The sequence below is a fragment of the Porites lutea genome, chromosome 6 (genome assembly GCF_958299795.1).
Source record: "Porites lutea chromosome 6, jaPorLute2.1, whole genome shotgun sequence".
Classification (NCBI taxonomy): domain Eukaryota; kingdom Metazoa; phylum Cnidaria; class Anthozoa; order Scleractinia; family Poritidae; genus Porites; species Porites lutea.
In genome coordinates this window covers 26,095,726-26,115,749 of record NC_133206.1, presented here as the reverse complement: position 1 = coordinate 26,115,749, position 20,024 = coordinate 26,095,726, and the positions used below count along the sequence as shown (strand labels likewise).

Sequence of the window (20,024 nt, the reverse complement as noted above, 5' to 3'; positions counted from 1 at the left end):
AATTGTGGAATTGCACAATCACATTTTAGGCATCCTACTGTTCAACAGTTACGACTAAATAAATGATACAGTCAAACCTGTGTACAATGGTCACCCTTGGGAAATGGCAAGGTGTCTGTTATACATGGGGTGACCGATATATACGGTCAACTTTGCAGAAAATATAATGCAATTGAAAATTTGGGGGAAGTTGTCCAGTGACCACAATACACCTGGTGACCGCTTTATACAGAGCCATCATATACAGGTTTGACTGTGTTTCTAGCAAAAGCAATTTGCTGTTTGTCCCTGAAATTTAATGATAAAATATTTTGTTTTTCCCAAACTTTTCTTACCAGTGACAAGCATCTACAAGATGCAGAGAATAATTATAAGGAAAGTTCTTTGTAAATCATTCATTCAGTGGTTTTGAGAATTAAATTGTTTTCTTATAAGTACCAAGTCGACTATTTTGATTCGCTCTGCTAAAGGGTATTCTTTTGTTGCTGTTGAAGTATGTTGAAAAGAAAGTCTAGAAATATAACAAAACACTTAACGTCAGGTCCCTCGGGAACCAGTTAGTTTTGTTTACCCTCGAGTCCTGATGTTTCCCTCAACTCCATCTCAGGAAACATCAGGACTTGAGGGAAAACAAAGCTAACTGGTTCCCTCAGGATCTGACGTTAAGTGTATATTATACCCAGGGAAGTATAAAAATTAATAGTGGTTCATAAAACAATCCTACGATACGAAAAGAGAGTGTCCAAGGTTGGTGGATAACTTGTTATACAATTAGGACTTAAGGACTCAAACACCTCTGATTTCAAAAAAAATTTTTCAGGAAGACGAATTGGTTTTCAGGATAAAATTAATATAATGCATCATAAAGTCCATTATTATTATTACTATTATTATTATTATTACAAGTGATACCGGTAAAAAAGTAAATTATAATTATTTTACACTATATACAGCTTCGAGTTTAAACCTTAAAATAATTTGATCGAAACAGGTTATCTTTTTCGTCTTTCTTTGGTGCCGCAAATTTATACAATGAAGTTAAGGTTCAAGGTTGTCCATTATAGTGAGAAGTGATGCCATTTCCTTTTCATGAAATGAGTGGATGAAAACTGATTCCTCTTTTTGATATACAAATCTTGTCCAGTGACAAACAAATTATGTCAAACAGAAGGTGAGATCAGCTGATTCTTAAGTCGTGGCACAAGCCAATTAAAAAAATGGATTTAGAAAGAGATAGGAATTGCTCTAACTGAAAAGAAAAAAACAACTTAAAACAGAGTGCAAACCACTAAGCTGAAACTTACATGATGTTTCACGATTTTGCACGTTCTTTCGAACGTGGAATTTAACACTTATAGTTGACTCCCGGTGACTCAAACCCTCTATAACTCGAACCTCCTGCTATATCTCAAACCAATTTTCATTTCCCTTCAGATAATTTTCTATATAATTGGACCCTCGATAACTCGAACTCCCGATAACTCAAACTTCTTTCTATTTTCCTTGAAGGTTCGAATTATCAGAATTAGACTGTATTAATTTTTAGTCTATGAAAATAATTAAATATGGCAGTTGATTCAGAAGTCAGATATAATGATGCCGAATTTAACTTCGTTTGTTGTAAATATTCCCAGTCTCTTGAAAAAATTGTTATCCAAAATGGATAAGGGTTTCTATAATTAATACATTATATTCGGCACATGTGAAATGCGACTTCAAAATCAAATGTTGAACCTAAGTTGAATTTTTTACTGTTTCAGTTGCAGATTCGGCAAAGTCGTATTTAATTTCAAACTGTCAAATTTAGTTGATTCAGACGTCACATCTCAAAGAAGTTCACTCTCGAATTAAATTAGGCACATGTGAAATTTAACGATTGACCTGGGTAATGATAACGGTGTCCAGTATTACTAAAAATAACAATAGAGATGCTGTGATACATACAGCATTTCTTATATTCCTGCAAACTTTGCTTTCAATTTACCACATTATGTTACTAGCTATATGCACCACACAGGTAAAAAAGAGAGTAAAAAAGAAAAATAAAAAAAAAAGGTTACGAAAAATTTGCTTCAAGGGGATTCAAACCCGGACCCTCTGAATCAGTTACAACTAAAAACTAACGCTTCTATCCACTGGACTTCCTCGGTAAGCGCTGACGATTCCAGTTTAAAAGAGGTATATGTTCCTTCTCTATGATGATCAACAGTTTTTAAGATGACTTTTTTGGTTTCCATGTAGAATATTAAATCTTTAACTGATTGAAGCCAAACATAAAGCTGACAATAAACCCATTAATACTCTTTAACGCTTGGTCCATGCCGGGGAACATTTAAGAAAGTTACAATCTATCCATCGAAGGGCTATCGACTGAACAGCATGACCGTCGATTCTCTCCCTGCTCGTAAGGTGTCTTTTCATCGGTTGGGGAAAACATTAACACAACATTGTTTATCATTATTTCCATTGTTTTAGGTTAGGGTAGCAAACCACTTCGCTTTTAGGGTTAGAAGAGCTGTTACATGATCTCTGTCCTCGGAATGAAGAAAAACAACATGGCTGCCAAATACACCCTTTTAGCTTTGAAAGTTCCCCTTTATTAACAAACATTCAGTAAAAAAGGTCCAATTAAATTTCATCTTGTATTACTTGTATTACTCATTAACTAATTTCAGTACTGATTTCTTGAAATTGTCTACTACCTCTGTATGGAGCATTTTTGCTGCTGTGTTGAACTCATGAGCAGCATATAAAGACTGGCCACACCAAGGGGCATAAAACAGCACTGCAGAGACTCCATTTAGAACCAGTTTATCTCTAAATCTTTCCATAGAACCATCAAGAATTTCGACCACTTTACCATCACTTGGAAATAACTGGGGCATGTTGGGAAGGTGTGGAAGGTGAGCATCACCGCTAAACAAAAAAAGGACTTTAAAATGTGACTTTTCTTTGGTTGTTTTCAGCAAATAATTTGATACTCATGTATATGAACAAAGGATATATAAAACAAAGAATATAAATTATGGGAAGCAAAGGTTTAAGATAATGGTATTGAAACTTGGCTTCAATGTTGTTCATTAAATTAAATTAATAAATTAAGGCATTTTGTGGCAGCATTCTTGGCTGAATGGAACTGACTCAAGGTATGACTGAACCACATGTAACCAAGACTTTATGGAAGGTCATGCAAATTTAAATTCTATGAGAGAATGTAAGTAAATAAACAAAATCACAACTGTGCAACCAAAATAATAATTTGGGTACGTTTAAGGTGACACCAACTTATTTTTGAGCCAATTTTAGTAAATTTTTCTAATGTGCTCATGTCATGTCAGAAGTGGCCGGATAATTCTTAATTTTGGATATGTATAAGTTCAATTATTCTTATTCTTCTGAATAACTGAAGTTTATTTTAAAGTTTTGATTTCCCGATGCGAGCAAATTTTCCAGCTATGGTGTTTCGCAAATTGTCTTTCTGTTTGCACAAAAATCAAGCGATTTCCACGAAACTTAGAAAACCTGGACTTTAAAACTGTGTTTATTTCATGATCTATGATCTGTGCTACAAGATAGGTTTGAAAAATGACAAGGAAAACACAACATTAACTTGGCTTAGTAACCCTGTCATGAATCAAACACCAATTTAAACAATTTTGGAGGGAAGTTACGTTCAAATATAGATAAATATGACACATAAATTTTGGGCTTGTAGCTCTAATGCTGCTTGTGTGATTCCTCTTACAATGTGGGCACAGAAGGAAATTTACTTGGAAAATAATAAAGGCTGTGGCTATATGGCCGGTAACTGGTCAAGATTTTCAAAACACTAAATGACTGGCAAGTTAGCAATTTTGACAAATCGAAGAATCCCAGCCAGCCCAAACTATCATACAAGCTATACATTGATTCAGAATAGACGGAGAAACTTAGTATCTGATTAACAAATGCTGTCAAAGTGTAAGTCTCTTCCATTTTAAAAGAAAAAAAATTCACTCGCATATGAGTGGATTTGATCCCGCAGTATAGGGTCTACACTCTAAACACAAGACCACCATGGTTTCACTGCACTTGATGGTGATTTGATTCAAATATTGTGGTGAAAACTCCAAACCAAAATAGAGGATAACTGAAACCCTAATCACTTTTCTCAGGGCTTAACCCTGGTTAGTGCTTAACCCTAATTGGTATTTTCAGTTGTTAACCCTAATCAGTATCGTCGGTGCTTAACCCTAAATTATCACCATAGTCAAAATATCTGACTGCCGGTCACTTAGTGTTTTGTAAATCTTGACCGGTTGCCGGTCATATAGCCACAGTGAATAATATAACTGATTTATTTATAAAATATTGCATTTTGTGAACATATGCTCACTGGAAAGATATAAAACGGCTGCTTACTACAGTAAGTCTATTTTTTTGTCCATATGCTATGCTATTTTGCTGGTCTTGAGCGTGTTCTGTTTTCCGAAAACCAACCCAAATATACAGAGGTTTCAAACTTTGCTTTCATTCTGCCTAGGCATCAACTATAATGAAATCATTATGAATGCCTTCGGTTCTCAATCGACAAGTGTCTGCTAACAGCAAAAGTACACAGCACGTGCAAAGTTGGTTGTTTGCTAATTAGACCTATTGTTTCTATACTTTAACGAGATTGCAAATTATTCAAATTGCAGTTGAAAATCAGTGTAAGAGGAAAGCACGTGGTAATCCACTGCACATTCTAAATCTCCCATTTCAGCATAACCACAATTCCTTGCGAGTCTACTGCGCTCCTAAATCTTCCATTCGCACATAACCACAATTCCTTGTGAGTCCACTGTGCATCCTAAATCTTTTATTTGGGGATAACCACAATTCCTTGCATCTGGCAAGAAAAAGTGATTGAATGCCCCTAAAATGTAATTTTTTGCCGATTAGAGAGCTGCCTCATTTTTTCGCTTCAGGCTCACTAACTGTGGCAGCAATAAAATGAAAACAAAAAGCGATAGGTAATCTGAAAAGAACCATTTTAAAGACTGAAAAGTTTATTTTGAAAGCGAATGGGTTTTTAAAAAGCAGTGAAGTTAGACCAAGAAGAAGATGAAGAAGACTGTTCGGCTGTGTAAATAGCAGGGTGCTGGCATGATGTTTTGGCATGCTTTGTCACGGTCAAATGTACCCAGGGATCCTCCCACCATGCTACTCACGATGCACTGTGCCCACTCCTGGACGGGGCAAATTGTCGCTGTGATGTAAGCTTTGAGTGACCATTGATTACATCACGTCAAGTAGCCCGGTCATACACATCGGAAGAAAGAAAACTCTGATGGAAAAATTATGAAACCAAGCACTTTGCAAGCAGTTTTGGTGAAATCTGAGACTCCACAAGCATAGAAGGGAAAGACAGATTATCGACAATCCTTTGACTGCAATTTTGGTGAGTTTGGACCATTTTTAAGGGATTTATGGAGCTTTGAGCTGGAACGGTTGGCTTCACACTCCACAGCCTTCCCTTATTTCTTCTCGTTAATACAACTCAAAATCTTAAAATTAATGTCAATAAAATGGCCTCCAAATGGCTCTACTGAGAAGTGAAGAGACAGAAAAAAAAAAAACAACACAAAAACACAGAGTGAGTAATTTTTATTTCTAATTTTGTCAAAAAATGGAATTTAGGATGTATTTTGTTTGTTTTCATACATTCTCTTAAAAATTCAAAGTCCCAAAGAACTCCCACAGAGTTTGGGCCAACTGTGCTGCAATCAGAATGATATACTTGACTACTAGTCAAGCACATATAAGGACTATTAAATCGATGCAAGATTTGTTTTACTCTTGGACAGTTTGCAAATTGTTTCTATAAAATCACTTACCCTTTCCCTCAAAAGTTACATGAACGTGCCCTAAAGTTTATTGTTTGATTTTCAGCCCTGGCTAAATCTATGCACTATTCCTTAAAGCTCGTGTCTAGATACCCGGCAGCCGGGAACTGCTTGCAAAAAACTAGAAACTCTATGCCCAAGCTCGACAGTCGCTTCTACTTGTAACATTAGGAAAAGAGACCTAACGTCACTCTTAAACGACAACAATAGCTGCTGCAACCTTTGTAATTCTTAGAGACTACCTTGTATATAACTATTGTTTTATTATACAATTTATACATGCCACATATTTTAATTGTATATACATTATTATTATTTCTTATTTGTAATTTTTATTTTTGTGTCCCCAATTAGTTGTGAAAACTAAATACATTGACTCATTAATAAAGCTCTTACTTACTTAATTACTTACTTAATACCAAGGCAATATTTATATTTGGTTGAGATTTCCAAACAAATATCTTATGTTCTTAGAGGAATTGAACGAGCTATTTCGAGAAAACTGGTCAAAATTTCTGACTGCCGGGTATCTAGTTTTTTGAAAACAGTTCCAGGCTGCTGCCGGGTATCTAGACACGTCGTTCTTTAAAAGCTCATCTACCTCATTACTTATACTTGCTAACTTGAGTCTTACCTGTCGGTGAACCATGTAGATCCGGAAAAAGACAGAAGAACCACTGTAAAAATGAGAAAGATGACATATTTGGAGAAAATCATAGCCAAAAGTTGTTCATATTGGCAAAGCATTAAACTTTTTAGGTCAATTGAAGCATGTGAAACATGCTACATGTATGCTGACTGTGTCCACAACCGCCATCTTGAATTATACCCTGTAGGACTGGGTACGGATATCGGGCAACCTCGTCCCCAGGATCTTCTCGCTTTCCAAAATGGCGGCCGCGGGAGAGAAGTAGATCCCAATAAAGGGGGAGGGGGGGGGGTCCTCCTGGGGGGTTACTTTAGGACTTTTCGAGTGGGGATCTGCTGTTGGGACCCTGGAACCCTTAGCCTATACCATAGCTGTAGTTCAAGTGAATTTTGCTACCCTATACTAGACTAAACTCCCCAAATCCCCCCCTAACCGAGAGTAGCTGTTTTCGAGCAACAACTGAGGTCACTAGCACAGTCCAGGCATAACAAAACCGATTTGATTCTTTTATATTCTTGAGTGGCAATTCCCAGTTTCCCTAGTCTAGACTAAAATCTTCAGCCAATAGAGTACCGAAGTGATGACGTCATAAAAATGAAATTTGTGAAATTATGGGATTTGTTAAGATATTCTGAAAGAACAACGTCCAAGACGCCTACTGGCCAAAAATTAGCAATTCGGGGCAAATTGTCTCTGAGATATTAGCCCAGCTATGCTGTGACGATTCCATACTTGGCTTGGTTCATAAGATTAGGAACCAAATAAGATTTAGAAGGATTTGTATAGAGTCATCGGAGCATAACTGGGCTAATATGTTAGAGACAATCTGCCCCAAATTGCTAATTTTTGGCGAGTAGGCGTCTTGGACGTTGTTCTTTCAGAATATCTTAACAAATCCCATAACTTCACAAACTTCATTTTCTATGACGTCACACTTCGGTACTCAATTGAAAAATGATACCCTCTTCTAGACCCAAACTCTCTGATTTATATACCCTATCCCAGAGTAAACTGCTTGAAGACCATACCCTTCACAGCGGCACATACCTATATAGCCCATATATGGCAGTACCCCCCGGGGGGGTTCCTGCGTAGCGTTTGTGTGTGTTAAAAGTGGGAAGGTGGTCTCTGTTTTTCTTCCGCTCGGAGACGTGCTCTTGTAATTAAGTCATGGGGGTAGCCTCGTGCAGCAAAAAAAGCCTCCATGGTTGTGCCCTCATTTTGAAAAACGTCGTCCTCACTGCAGATCTTTCGCAGCCGTAGAAACTGATTATATGGTATGGACGATTTACACTTGGATGGATGTGACGACCCGAAGTTCAGATATGAATGGCTGTTAGTGTCTTTATAATTAATAGATGTCAATATGCGGTCGTCACGGGGTGTCATACAAATGTCTAGGAACGGGAGTTTGTCAGATGAGATAGACCAATTATAGACAAGCTTAGGATGGTACTTTAGCCTGCATGACAGGCGCTTTATGAGCCAAGCGGGGCGAACGCGGAATCCCCACTGGATCTTGTTCACTGCCCGAGGCTACGCCCGCTACGTTGTCCATATATCTCTTATACAAATCAGGTTTCCTACCAGTCACGGTGTACTCGGCTAGCATCCTCTCTTCGGCATAGCCAACAAAGAGACGTGCGTAGTTTGGCCCTAATCTGCTACCCATTGCCACGCTGCCTACTTGCGTGTAATATTCGCCATTAAACTGAAAAGTGCGGAGGGTCACCAACTCAGCCATGCGAACAAGAGTATCAGTTGGTGGATCTTTGACCTCCCTCTTGTCTAGGAAATATTTCAGCGACACCAGACCTTCATCATTGGGGAATGACTGTATACAGTGATTTGATATCCATTGTGAACACCAAACGCTGCCCCCCGTCAGTGCTGAAACGAAAAGAGTCTAGTATGTTTAGCATGTGGGTGGCGTCTTTCACGTAACTCCCCAGGCCGCGAACGAAGGGAGCTGTTACCTTGTCGAGACACAAAGCTAATTTCTCGGTAGGACATGAGCAAGCGGAAAATATTGGCCGCCCATGGTTGCCAGGTTTGTGTATCTTAGGCAACAAATAAAACTTAGAAGTACGAGGACATTCAACAAGAAGGTTAGTTGCTGATGGTATCTCTCTGTAAACCTTTATATAGAGAGAAAACCGTTTACATAAAAACCCATAAAACGGCGATAAATCGGCCCGTGGACCACACAGGAGAGACGTAACACACATTTTAAGTAAGGTAAGCTGTTTTTTTTTCTAAATCCTTTTATTTTCGTAGGTTACAGAAATGATAGGCTTTTTCCCATACAAATCCTTATATTTCGAAAGTTACGCAACAATGCTGATGTTCGCCGATGCTCATATTGCGAGCTTGGGCTACCTGTGTTCAACCCCAAAAGAAATGATAGATGACGTCATATCACATGACAAATGAGTATGACGTCATTTGTGGGAAAAATGCTCGTTGATTCCGATCGACGATGATATAGCACATAAACCGTTCATTACAGTGGCATACCAGAATTTATGGGCAAACGTTCCCGCGGTAGCTCAAACAACGCAAACTATTTGAAATTTTACGGTAGGAAAGTCGAGTCTACAAGAAATAGCAATTTTGGCGATTATCCGGGAGATATCAGCTCTAATCTGGAGATCCGGAGATACAGTCCAAAATATGGAGTCCCCGGGATTGTCCGGGAGAGTTGACAGCACTGCACTTTAGCTACAGCATCTCTTTAAATAGAAATCGGGCAAGAGGAACCAGTCAGTCATATTTATGCCTTGCGTGGACCTCTGCATTCAAACAGTTTTTCCTATTCTCGCTGGTTACTAGTTCAGATGCTCTACCACTAACTTACAGGAGACTCGTGGGAGCTAAGACCACTGAACTGATGAGGCCCTGTAAAACTCCCACAAGCGACCGGCAAGCGGCCTTGACTCTATAGGTTGGTTTTGGCCAATTTTTTATTTTCTCTGCAAGACATCAACTTGACAGTTGGACTTTTGCCCCCCAGAAGACACGTGGTATGGCGTGATTCTGTGGGTGTTGAGAGTTCTAGGTCAGGGCTTAAATCAGAGTGCGCGGATATTTTTCACCAGAGTTTTCTGTGTTGTTACGCCATACTGACGAGCCCCAAAGAGGGCGAAACAGCTGTCTATGGCTACAATCCCGCTCTGTTTTGAGTTCTTTCGGTGTCTTGTTGATGTCTTGCAGAGTTAATTTTCACGCAGTACGATCAGCATTCCAATATAATGGCGATATAACCGGTATGAACTAATATAACAAGATGTCCCAAAATTACAGTCCTGTGCAATACTTCCGCACTGTTACGGAGCGTTAAGAGTACTGTTGACGAATCATACGCTCCGCATTGCTAACAGTCCGAACTCTGAGCGTGGGAGATCGTTAAGGTTAAGGATGAATAACAGTGGCCCTAAAATTGACCCCTGTGGTACACCAACAGACATAGGCTCGGTACTTGACACACCTTGAAATTCCACAACTTGCGGTTCTGTAGATAGTTAACCCGTCTAAGAGGGCCTCGCTCTCAATTACAACCCTGATCAAAACGTCTTGGGACACCTGAGCGAATTAGGCACAAAGAAGAACTTTGCTAAAATAAGCCTTTTCTACCTCTTAAAAAGAAATGCTTAAGGATGTTGTTATAAAGGGCTATTTCTGCTGCCCCCCTCTCCCCCAAGCAGTGTTGATTGTGTTTAATTAAAACTTGAATGCATAACGCCAACACTGCATCAGCGGGAAGAGGGGAGGGAAGATGCCTAAATTTGACGAGCTGTTGCGTTGGTGTCCAAAGAGTTTTGACCAGGGTTAGAGGCTCATCTGATAAAGCGTCTGATAAACATCCTGCACACTACTTGGACTGGAATGTCAATAGGTGGTCTTGTGCAACGAACTGAGAAATATGATGGTGAAGTTTATCGGCCTGGAGAATAAACTCTCCTCAAAGGCTCGATCTGGATTTTGATGAATTCTGTACTTCGTGGGCTGCTCGGAAGAAAAAGTCCCTCTTTGATAGAGCATCTTGGCTTAACAATTGCTGAAAATCGATCAAAAGGTGATAGATAGATAGATAGATAGATAGATAGATAGATAGATAGATAGATAGATAGATAGATTGATTGATTGATTCACTTTTATTTGAATACGGTAATTTCATAAGTTACATAACCTCTTTACATGAAAGCCGTATAGAAACAGAAGTAAATACTGTACAACTACACTAAAAATATGTACAAATAATAAAATATAGTAAAATGTAGTCAACAGTTTGCCTGCCTACTAGCCAGTTTTCTTTTAAAGATAGCTTTAGATTCGGACGCTTTTATGTGATTTGGTAAAGAATTCCACAGCATTCCTCCTCTGTATGAGAAAGACCCCTTATAATATTCTGTTTTTGGAACGTGGTCCAGTACAACATTATATTCCGCATTTCTTAGCATAGACTTATAAGGGTTGTTCTCACAGACATTCGAGAAAAGATCGCTTAAGTAACTAGGTATATTTCCATTCACTGTATCATACATTAATAGACTTAAGTGCCTTTGACGCCTCGAGGCAAGCTCTTCCCAGTTTAGTTGTTTTCGTATTTGTGCTGAACGAACGTCATAACCTTGAAAGGTTATTATGCGTGCAGCACGATTTTGTAATTTCTGGATCCTAGTGGCAAGTCCCTGGTCTAAATTGTCCCAAACAACGTCGCAGTAGTCGAACACAGGCTGGATAAGAGATTTGTAAATAGTATTTAGAACATCTAATGGTACATAATCACGTGCCTGTTTTAGACCACTGATGGATCGATTGACTTTTGAACAAAGTTTGTCAACATGCTCGTTCCATTTAAGATTTCATCTAAGTGAATTCCTAAATATTTTGTTGTTTGGACTCGTTTAACATGATTGTTGCCAATCTTAATTGGAAAGTCTCTTCCTAAGTTAGATAATTTGAAGGTAGTTGTTAAGAACATATACTCCGTTTTAGTGACATTTAAGCTTAACTTATTTGCAAGAAGCCAGTCCCTAACGCGAGTTAGGTCATTATTTACCTTGGCATATAGTTCAGCAGTGGATACAGAGGACGCATATATCGTGGTATCATCGGCATACATGTGTGCTTTGGTATGGAGAAGACATCCAGGGAGATCATTAATATAAATTAAAAACAACAAAGGGCCTAAAATTGAACCCTGTGGAACACCACAACTTATCAACTGGGGCTTAGATACACAGCCCTCTACTACACACTGCTGTTGCCTATTTGATAGGTACGATGAAAACCAGTTGAGCGTTAAGATAGATAGATATATATAGATAGATAGATAGATAGATAGATAGATAGATAGATAGATAGATAGATAGATAGATAGATAGATAGATAGATAGATAGATAGATCCGAAAATTATAGGGATCAAAACTTACCTTTTCGAAAATTTCAGTCAAGAAAAGGCTCCCGAAAATTCTAGGTGGCCTTTTTTAGGGTAAAAATCCGTTAAAAATGGGTGATTATACAATTTTGTAGATGTTCGAAAATCCTAGGAGAGGCAGGCAAACAAGAAATTTTACAACAAATGTTCCGAAAATTCTAGATCTCAAATCGTCTTCCGTTCCGAAAATTGCCGTTGGGTGCCCCTGGATAAAAGGCTCATTCAAAATCACAACTAGCAGCTATAAGCTGAATTGCTTGTGTTATGTACATAATTGATAAAAATTTAACCTTATAAAAATTCCTAACTTTATCAATAAAAAAATTATTATGTAATGATAAAATTACATCAAATCTAGTATAAAAGTTCTATTTGCAATTGTCGCTTACCTGCATAGTGCCTTGAACTTCTAAACCTCTTTGTTTTTACACGTGGGATTGAAAACATACGCCTATTCCTAAAGGTATATCTCTCATTGTCGTTTCGCGTGGGCAGCAGGCCAGCTAGTTTATGCTGGCCATCGCTCTCTACAATCTGTTTAAACAGAGTGGACAGCGCTATCCGTTTGATCAATGTCTACAATGGATAACGGAGTTGATTTTCCAAAAACAGTTGAAGCAGCGACCACTCTTGTACTAGCAGGAGACCGCGACCAACCTCGTTCGCTCCGTTCTCTCCGTAGGGCGGGTAGGAGAGAACCCTGGGAACGAGGTTGGACCGCGACCGCTTTTAGCCCAACTGATCTTTTCCTTTGTTTTTAAGCTCTCGAAAGCGACCACTCAGAGTCTTAAAAATACAGAACAATACTTAAATGAAACTGCACACAACCCTAATTGTTCGTTAATAAATATCTTGTACAGCGCAGTTTTGTATTTGCAAAAGTTGACGATCATATCCGTAGCCATCATCACTCGCAGACCCTAACGTCTATTTTATGTAGTTGTGTGATTTATCCTGAGGAAACGCTCAAGGTCATTTTCGCCCCATGTGAGGGATCCAGGACGGTTTTGGATCCTAAATTCCACGCTGTGGATTCCGGATCCAAGGTATTGGATTCTAGTATTTATCAGTAGAACTTGGAGAGTTACATTCCGGATTCTGGATTCCATGAGCAAAATTTTCTCCGATTCTGGAAGACGAATTCCGTTACATGGGACGATCATTTGGCGCTAAGAGGACGGTACGAGAGAAGCACGCAACTTCGTGTGGGCTCGAATTTCCCCCCGCTCTCGCGGGACAGGACTTTTTCAATAGGGTGGGGAGCGGGCTCGAAAAGAAGCTTCTTTATAGGAATCTTTTCTATATCTCGACCACAGACTTGCAGACTGGCAGGTGAACGATATAAGCATTGTTGTGAAATGCTTAAACAGATTCCATATGCTTAAACTTTGTCTTCTAAAAGTCTAATTTTGGGGATAGGGATTTACTTTACCACCACTCGTCACGCAACGCCTAATCTGACACGTGATCTCTGTGTGTAAGCCATGTAACTTGGCAAAAATTATTATTTCACTGATCCCCGGGCACTGATCACTGCTAGGATTTCTGAGTTTTCCATCGACCTGGGAATGGCTCTCTTGAGAACAAGAAGTAGGCGTGTTTTGAGTCTGCTACAGTCCTCAAAATTGCTAACCGGTGGTAAGTGGCATGTTTTGGTTAATTAAGTTTCCAGCGCGAAAGTTAAATAAGTGCATTCAGTAAGGGAGTAATTCGTGGGTAGTTGTGGTCGAATTGAAGAGCAGTCGACTCGAAAATGCTCTGACTGCGGACTAATAGACCTTTTTATAGGTAAAGACGATAAGCAATGCTGAGAATTGGTCTGAAAACTACATGAATACATTACAAATGTATAAAAAAGCATGGAATATATGTTGTGCTGTTGCGCAACAATCCTTGACATGCATGATTTGTGTGGGGAAAAAAGGAGGTTTTTAAGAGCTGCGTACGAACTGAAAAGGGATTGTTTCCAAAAATTGGAAAGAAATTTAAAGAGAAACGGCTTGCCCTACGTCAGTTGAATGTTTCTTTGTGTATACCCCACGCGGGCCATCATTGCCATTTTATAGGTTTTTATTTTTAGGGGAATTATGGAATAAATAGAAGTAGGTGTTACTGTGCTCTGGTCAACTTTCATTGACCATTACATGATAGGGTCTATCTTGGCCCCATCTCAAAGAACTTTCTCAACTCACTAACAGACTGACACACTTATTAATCCTTTTAGGCAAACTTTAAATAACCATGATGAGCACCTTCAGCAAAATATCTCAGTAACTCTAAAGCACAATCATGAATGGTTTTACTGATACGCTGTCAATCAAACCTGATCACACCACATGAAATGTGACTCGAACTGTTTTGATCCAAATTTTTGCCGGTTGTATTACAATTTCGTCTTATTGTCTGTATTCAAATACAAAACCGAGTGCAAATGACAGTGCAAATGCATTCTATCAAGGATGCGATCACGTATGTGTTACAGAAAGCACACTACAAAGATGCTCGGGAACGTCAACAACAAGTGATCTTGGCTTATTGCTGGCTTTCGTTATTTTTAGGGGACCTTAGCTTTATAGTGCAAAAAAACTAACTGAATGCATGAGCGAAATGATGAGTTTATGCGACAACATGATGAATTTACAATGCCAAATGTAACGTGAAGAATGAGAAAATTATAGCATTAATCTTTTTTTGGTTATTTTCCATAATAAATAACCTCTCTTGAATCTACAGTAAATTGGTCAAAATCCAAGAAGTTAATATAAAGAAATCGATGTCCCGTCTGCGATTCATGGATCGGACTTGTTTTGACATACTCTGACAGCATGCGACAACACACATGACAGGGATGCAAATAGTTCCTCCCAAAATGACGTCACTTGATGCAATTTTTTGTAGGAGAAACAAGTCGAGCTCCAGCTCTCCTACTCGCTTTTGCCAGAGAAAAGATAAAAAGTCTATTGCTCGCACTTCATGCTCGTGAACAATTTGAGCTCAACTTTATATAGGCATTAGTCTACATGTGGACTAACAAAACTACGTCACATTGACATTTATATTTAAAGTAAAAGTTGTCTAAGCTCTTTCCTGTAAAAGTCAAGGAAAATTTCATTTTATTGCTCAACTGGAATTGATTTCAGACAATATTAATGGAGGGCAAAAGAAGTTGGGACAATGTGCCTTCCAAGTACAAAGACTCTGCTTCTGATAACAACTTTTTGATAGGCTTTTTAATTTGTGGCTTCATCTGTTCCCGACTCCCCCTCAGCAATTTTGTTCTCATTTCCACTCCATCTTGTTCAGTTTACTTGACATTTTGGTCCGATGACAGGAGAGATGAATGTGCGTACTTGAGAAATTTGTAGGACTTTTTTAAAGATTTTCTGTTTATAAGCAAAAGCCATTAAAGTTTTGTAGTGTCATGACTCAACTTTGTATTGTGCATATTTGATCCTGTCTGTCTTGCTGTTATGTTGCATTGTTTTTACAGGTAAAATACAACAGTTTGAGTAGTGGAATGTAATGAAGTCGAAACCTTCTTGATTTGTTTGCCTTCAGGTGATTCCACAGTATATTGCGTATTCATGAAAATCGAAAAAGAATAGACCCTTACTGATTATCATTCCTTTTAAGATTTATGTGGAAAGTTTTCCCATTCAAAAGCTTTTCATATTTTTAGTTTTTCTCTCTCTCCGTATTGGGAAGTGGAAAAGACTACTTTAATGTCACCCAACTGGAAAATCATGGACTAAACCATGGTGATGATTAGGGCTTCCACAAGTTGCTTGGCAACTTTTTGGCAACTGCTAGTATTTCAAGCAACTTTTTTCGTTTCAAGCAACTTTTTGCATAATTTCTGAGCAATTTCTCTAGTTTTCTACTAATTCTGGGATATCTGAGCAGCTTAATCTAGTGTTTAAATTGGGTAGGCCGAAGTTAAGCTCTAAGAATGGTTCACAGGATTGTTAGAAAACAATAGATAGCCCTAACCCAAACAAAACTAACAATAAACCCCAACTCTGAAACAATAGAGCTAATCGGGCCAACAAGAACCTATCAAATTAGAGGTTCTAAAGAGGTTCTGGCCAACAGCTTAAATTGGTCTCACAGCTTCCATGTTTCACAGTGTTTTAGTAGAAAATTTATGAATTTCGTATGAAAAAGGAGCCAGAACCTCACCCCTGGGGCAGATCATGGGCACAAGATAAAATGCAGCTGGGCTGCTACTAGGTCAGAGGTTTTTTTGAACAAAATTCAAGATGGCGGACGACGATTCACACTCAACTGTCTCAGGTGAAAAAGGTCATTCAACAGTTTTAATGGCTCATTACTAGAAATTTTACCAGATTAATATTAATATTGATGTGTAGTCTTTACTGATACATTTTTTGGTTTTAATTGTGGTTTGTGGGCTCCTGATTGTGGACAGAGTTATCTAGCAATGCTAATTATACCGCAAAATTGCACAAAAATGGTTAGAATTCTCACTTTTCTTGTACAATTTGCAGATATATTTTTGTATCAGACTAAAGAAAGAGAGCAACAAAAAAGAAGGTTTTGTTTTTTTGAGAAACCTTTGTTAGAAAAAGCAACTTTTGACTCTTTTTTAGCAAGTTTTGAGCAACATTTTGAGAATAAACGGGAATATTTTTAGGAACTCTCAAGCAACTTTAAGAAAGCCCTACCAACGATAATCCATGTAAGCTGAAGCAAACTATTCGGTGCACCTGTGTCGCAGTATCAACAATAATTTTACAGGAAATTTACTCCTAGCAAACAGATGTACAAACTTAGATATTCAGAACAATACTGAAAATAGATAAATGCATGGTGACTATCAATAATGTTTGTTCCTTTCCCGTGCTCATAATCGAAAATAAGGGAAAAACTCAAAAAGTCAACAAAGAACTAAGCATGCGGAAAATTTACACAAACATGCACATGCCGCAATTCTTCCAAACAATGCTTTACTGGCTCCAAATTTCTGCACAAAAAAGGAGCGTCGCCTTGTGCTGGTAAACATTCTTGGACCATTCTTGTACCAGCTCAGATCAAAGAAGAATGTTTTAAAAGCTTTTTTTGATATCACATTATAATATTGGAAACAAGCCTGTATTAAACTGTCAATTATGTTCATTAAAGGAAAGCAAAAATGTTATTTTGTATGAAGGTTTTAAAACCATTGGACCCATGTGCGTACTTGTTGAAATGGTCACACGTAGCTACGCCCCTGGTGAAGTAATTTTGAAGCACCAGATTTGTAGCGAGGAAACAGTAAGGTTTAATCAGGGCACATTTCTTTGGGTGTATAAGAGAACTGCCAACTCTCACGATTCTAGCTTGATGAGTCTCACAATTCTGTAACTTTTCCCACGGCCCCATGACAAGACTCCCAATCTCACATTTTTTTTGGAAACTGATCATTTTGAAATGAAATGTTACCTTGTTGAATAAAAACAGAAATTTCATGGTAATGCTAGTGCCTGTTTAAGCCTTTATGAGACTTTTGTCTAACATTTTAGCCACAAATCAAAGATGGCTTATTGAGAAGAAATAACTCATCATTGGTCAAAGAAAAAGAGACATCTAATTTGTTACAAGAGGGACCCCACTGAAGCAGGGAAATATTTGAATAAACAGTTAATTACCCCCAATGTAAAAAGGGTTCATTTAATCTTGATTGGGAAAAAATAGAATCTCACTACTTCTTGTAGAATCTCCCGATTTTTTTTTTCATGATTTCCCTGATTTTCCTTTATCAGGGGTTGGCAGATCTGGTACAAACATCTCTGATATTTGATTGCATAAGCACTAATAAATGATCACCTGATAAGATCTAGTTACAAGTCAATTGTTACAGAAGCTAGTTTGCGAGTTCTATTAACATCACTGGATATTTTCCAACACTTTTACCTGTGTAGTTCCTGGCTTTGTGCTGGTAAACTGATTGTCCTTGTCCTTGTGTATATCTGTTGATTGTTCTCATCCTGAATGGATAAGCTGGCTACAAAATTAAGCAGTTGTTGAAGGATTGGCTCAATTGTCATTTGATCATTTCTGCTCTTTCATTTGCATCCTCTTTGATGTCATTTTCCTCTGTTAACCCATGCCAGTGTCATGGGTGTCTTTGTGACTCTCTGTGGAGGCTCATGAATAGGCCAAGGGAGCAAGCAATTCACTATCTGGGGGTAGAGAGGGGCTGGTCATAGTGGAGGCCCCTGGACGTCCCAGGCACCAGTTAAATTCAGTGTAATCAGTAACATGCAGCTGAGTAGTACATGTACCAGCGTTATACATGTAGCCTATTACTGGAGGAGTGTAATTATTTAGTAGCACAAGATTAGATGATGCAAATCAATAATTTAAGTTCTCAGTAATTTTGCATACTCATGTTTTTGTTTAGCTTAACTTGCCATTTTAACTTTTTATTTTGATTTACAATCGAAAAAACAATAAATCTTTATCATTTGCAATTAGCTTTTAGGAGACAAGCCATCGTGGGTTTCTCATCGTCTTTTCAGGAGTATGACAAGCCAGTGGTTAGGACACCGATTCCTGGCCCACGCTCTCAGGTACAAGTTCAAATTTTCCACCATCTTTTTGGCCTGCAGAGTTATTATTTTTTGTTTATCCTTGGAACCTCTATTGCCAGCTATCTGATATTACGTGAAAGTGCGATTTCACACAATTGACCTCAAATCACATCCGATCGCACAATTTGAGGAAAATCACATAGTTCATACATGCCAACTCTCCCGGATTATGCAGATCTCCAGTGGTAATAATTTGGCATCTCTGATAGTTTGTAAAAAAAATGCTAAATTCAAGGAAAGTAAACAATAAATTCTAACTTTAATCAAACATTTTCCCAAGCTTAATGTTATTTAAGGTGATTTACCACTAAAGAAAGCCTTTGAGACATCTGAAACCTTCAATCACGGTATCTGGGTAGCCATTTTGATTTCAGAGACGAGCAGTGTGGTCAGCAGTGTACTGGCATCATGTAATATTAAACAAGTGTCCTTTTTCTTTCTTTCTATTTGTTTTCTTTTCTGGGTCAAGATAATTGGACAAATTTAACTATTTTGTTTTAAAATAGATGTTCTATTATTCTTTTACATTCAAATTGCCAATTAAACAACATTTAAGTGATTTTTCTCCTTTGAAACCTGGTAAAACAATGTTAATTAATAGCCCTGAAAAAAATCGCATAATTTATTGTGTAATAGTCCTATGTTATGGCACAATCTACCCTGAAAATTAAACGTGGCACAATTTCTGATTTTTCATCGCACCCTATCAGATGGGCTGTCTATGACTTCTTGTGGGGACTTAGGAATACATGTAAAAGTACTCACAAATGTATAACTATATTTATTATACATCAGACTCACTATGAAAAATCTGATTGGTCGAGGGGAATTAAATCAATGCACAATAGCTTGTGAACTTGACATGATAAATGCAATATCTGCTGCAGATATTGCATTTATCATGTCAAGTTCAACGTCTTCCTGGTTACCAAGCCCCTTGGAGTGTTCTCCTCAGAAACAGAATGGCTGAATGTCTTCTTTTGCTATTGTTTAAAAAATGTATAATAAAACAATTATTGAATTTGGTTTTCGCATGATATCATGAATTATCAAAACCTCGTGTCTGTATTACACAGACCTCGGTTTTGATAATTCATGATATCATGCTCAACCTCATTCAATAATTGTTTAATATACGGGGATCAAATTCCACATTAAGCCATGAGCAAGGAGCATTTGCAACAATCACTAACAGCAACAGGGTGCTACCAATAATACATGCAGATGTCCTTTATAGCAAATCAGCATCATATCACCTGATGAAAATTGGCAATAAGCATTTGACTTCCCAATCAATAAAAAAGCGACCATTGTGTGACAAATAAAGAAAAAAACCCTTCACAGCAAACCACAATGAATAATTTATTTTATGGCACAATGTGTCTTAATATTCTTGATCACTGATTACAAAATTTAATTTCTACATTTTCAGGCACTACTTAATGAGTTGTCACAAATACAGGTAGGTGCATGG

The 20,024-nt window shown here is 38.0% G+C and overlaps 2 protein-coding genes across 3 annotated transcripts in view; one reads left to right on the top strand and one right to left on the bottom strand.

Annotated features, from left to right (window-relative positions):
* The window catches only part of LOC140941495 (thioredoxin domain-containing protein 11-like), a 58,326-nt gene extending 51,640 nt beyond the window's left edge, over positions 1 to 6,686 (bottom strand). For both annotated transcript variants that reach the window (XM_073390497.1, XM_073390498.1), the window contains exons 1-2: positions 6,502 to 6,686; positions 2,703 to 2,916 (exon numbers count right to left, since the gene is read on the bottom strand). In XM_073390497.1, the coding sequence (XP_073246598.1) occupies positions 2,703 to 2,916; positions 6,502 to 6,614 (327 nt within the window). In that variant the 5' untranslated portion in view covers positions 6,615 to 6,686. The remainder of the gene's footprint in view (positions 1 to 2,702; positions 2,917 to 6,501) is intronic.
* A 6,801-nt stretch (positions 6,687 to 13,487) lies between these two features.
* LOC140940462 (4-aminobutyrate aminotransferase, mitochondrial-like) overlaps positions 13,488 to 20,024 on the top strand; it is a 103,821-nt gene continuing 97,284 nt past the window's right edge. Inside the window, exons 1-3 of the mRNA XM_073389438.1 lie at positions 13,488 to 13,595; positions 18,435 to 18,529; positions 19,983 to 20,012. Of these exons, the coding sequence (XP_073245539.1) occupies positions 13,526 to 13,595; positions 18,435 to 18,529; positions 19,983 to 20,012 (195 nt within the window). The 5' untranslated portion in view covers positions 13,488 to 13,525. The remainder of the gene's footprint in view (positions 13,596 to 18,434; positions 18,530 to 19,982; positions 20,013 to 20,024) is intronic.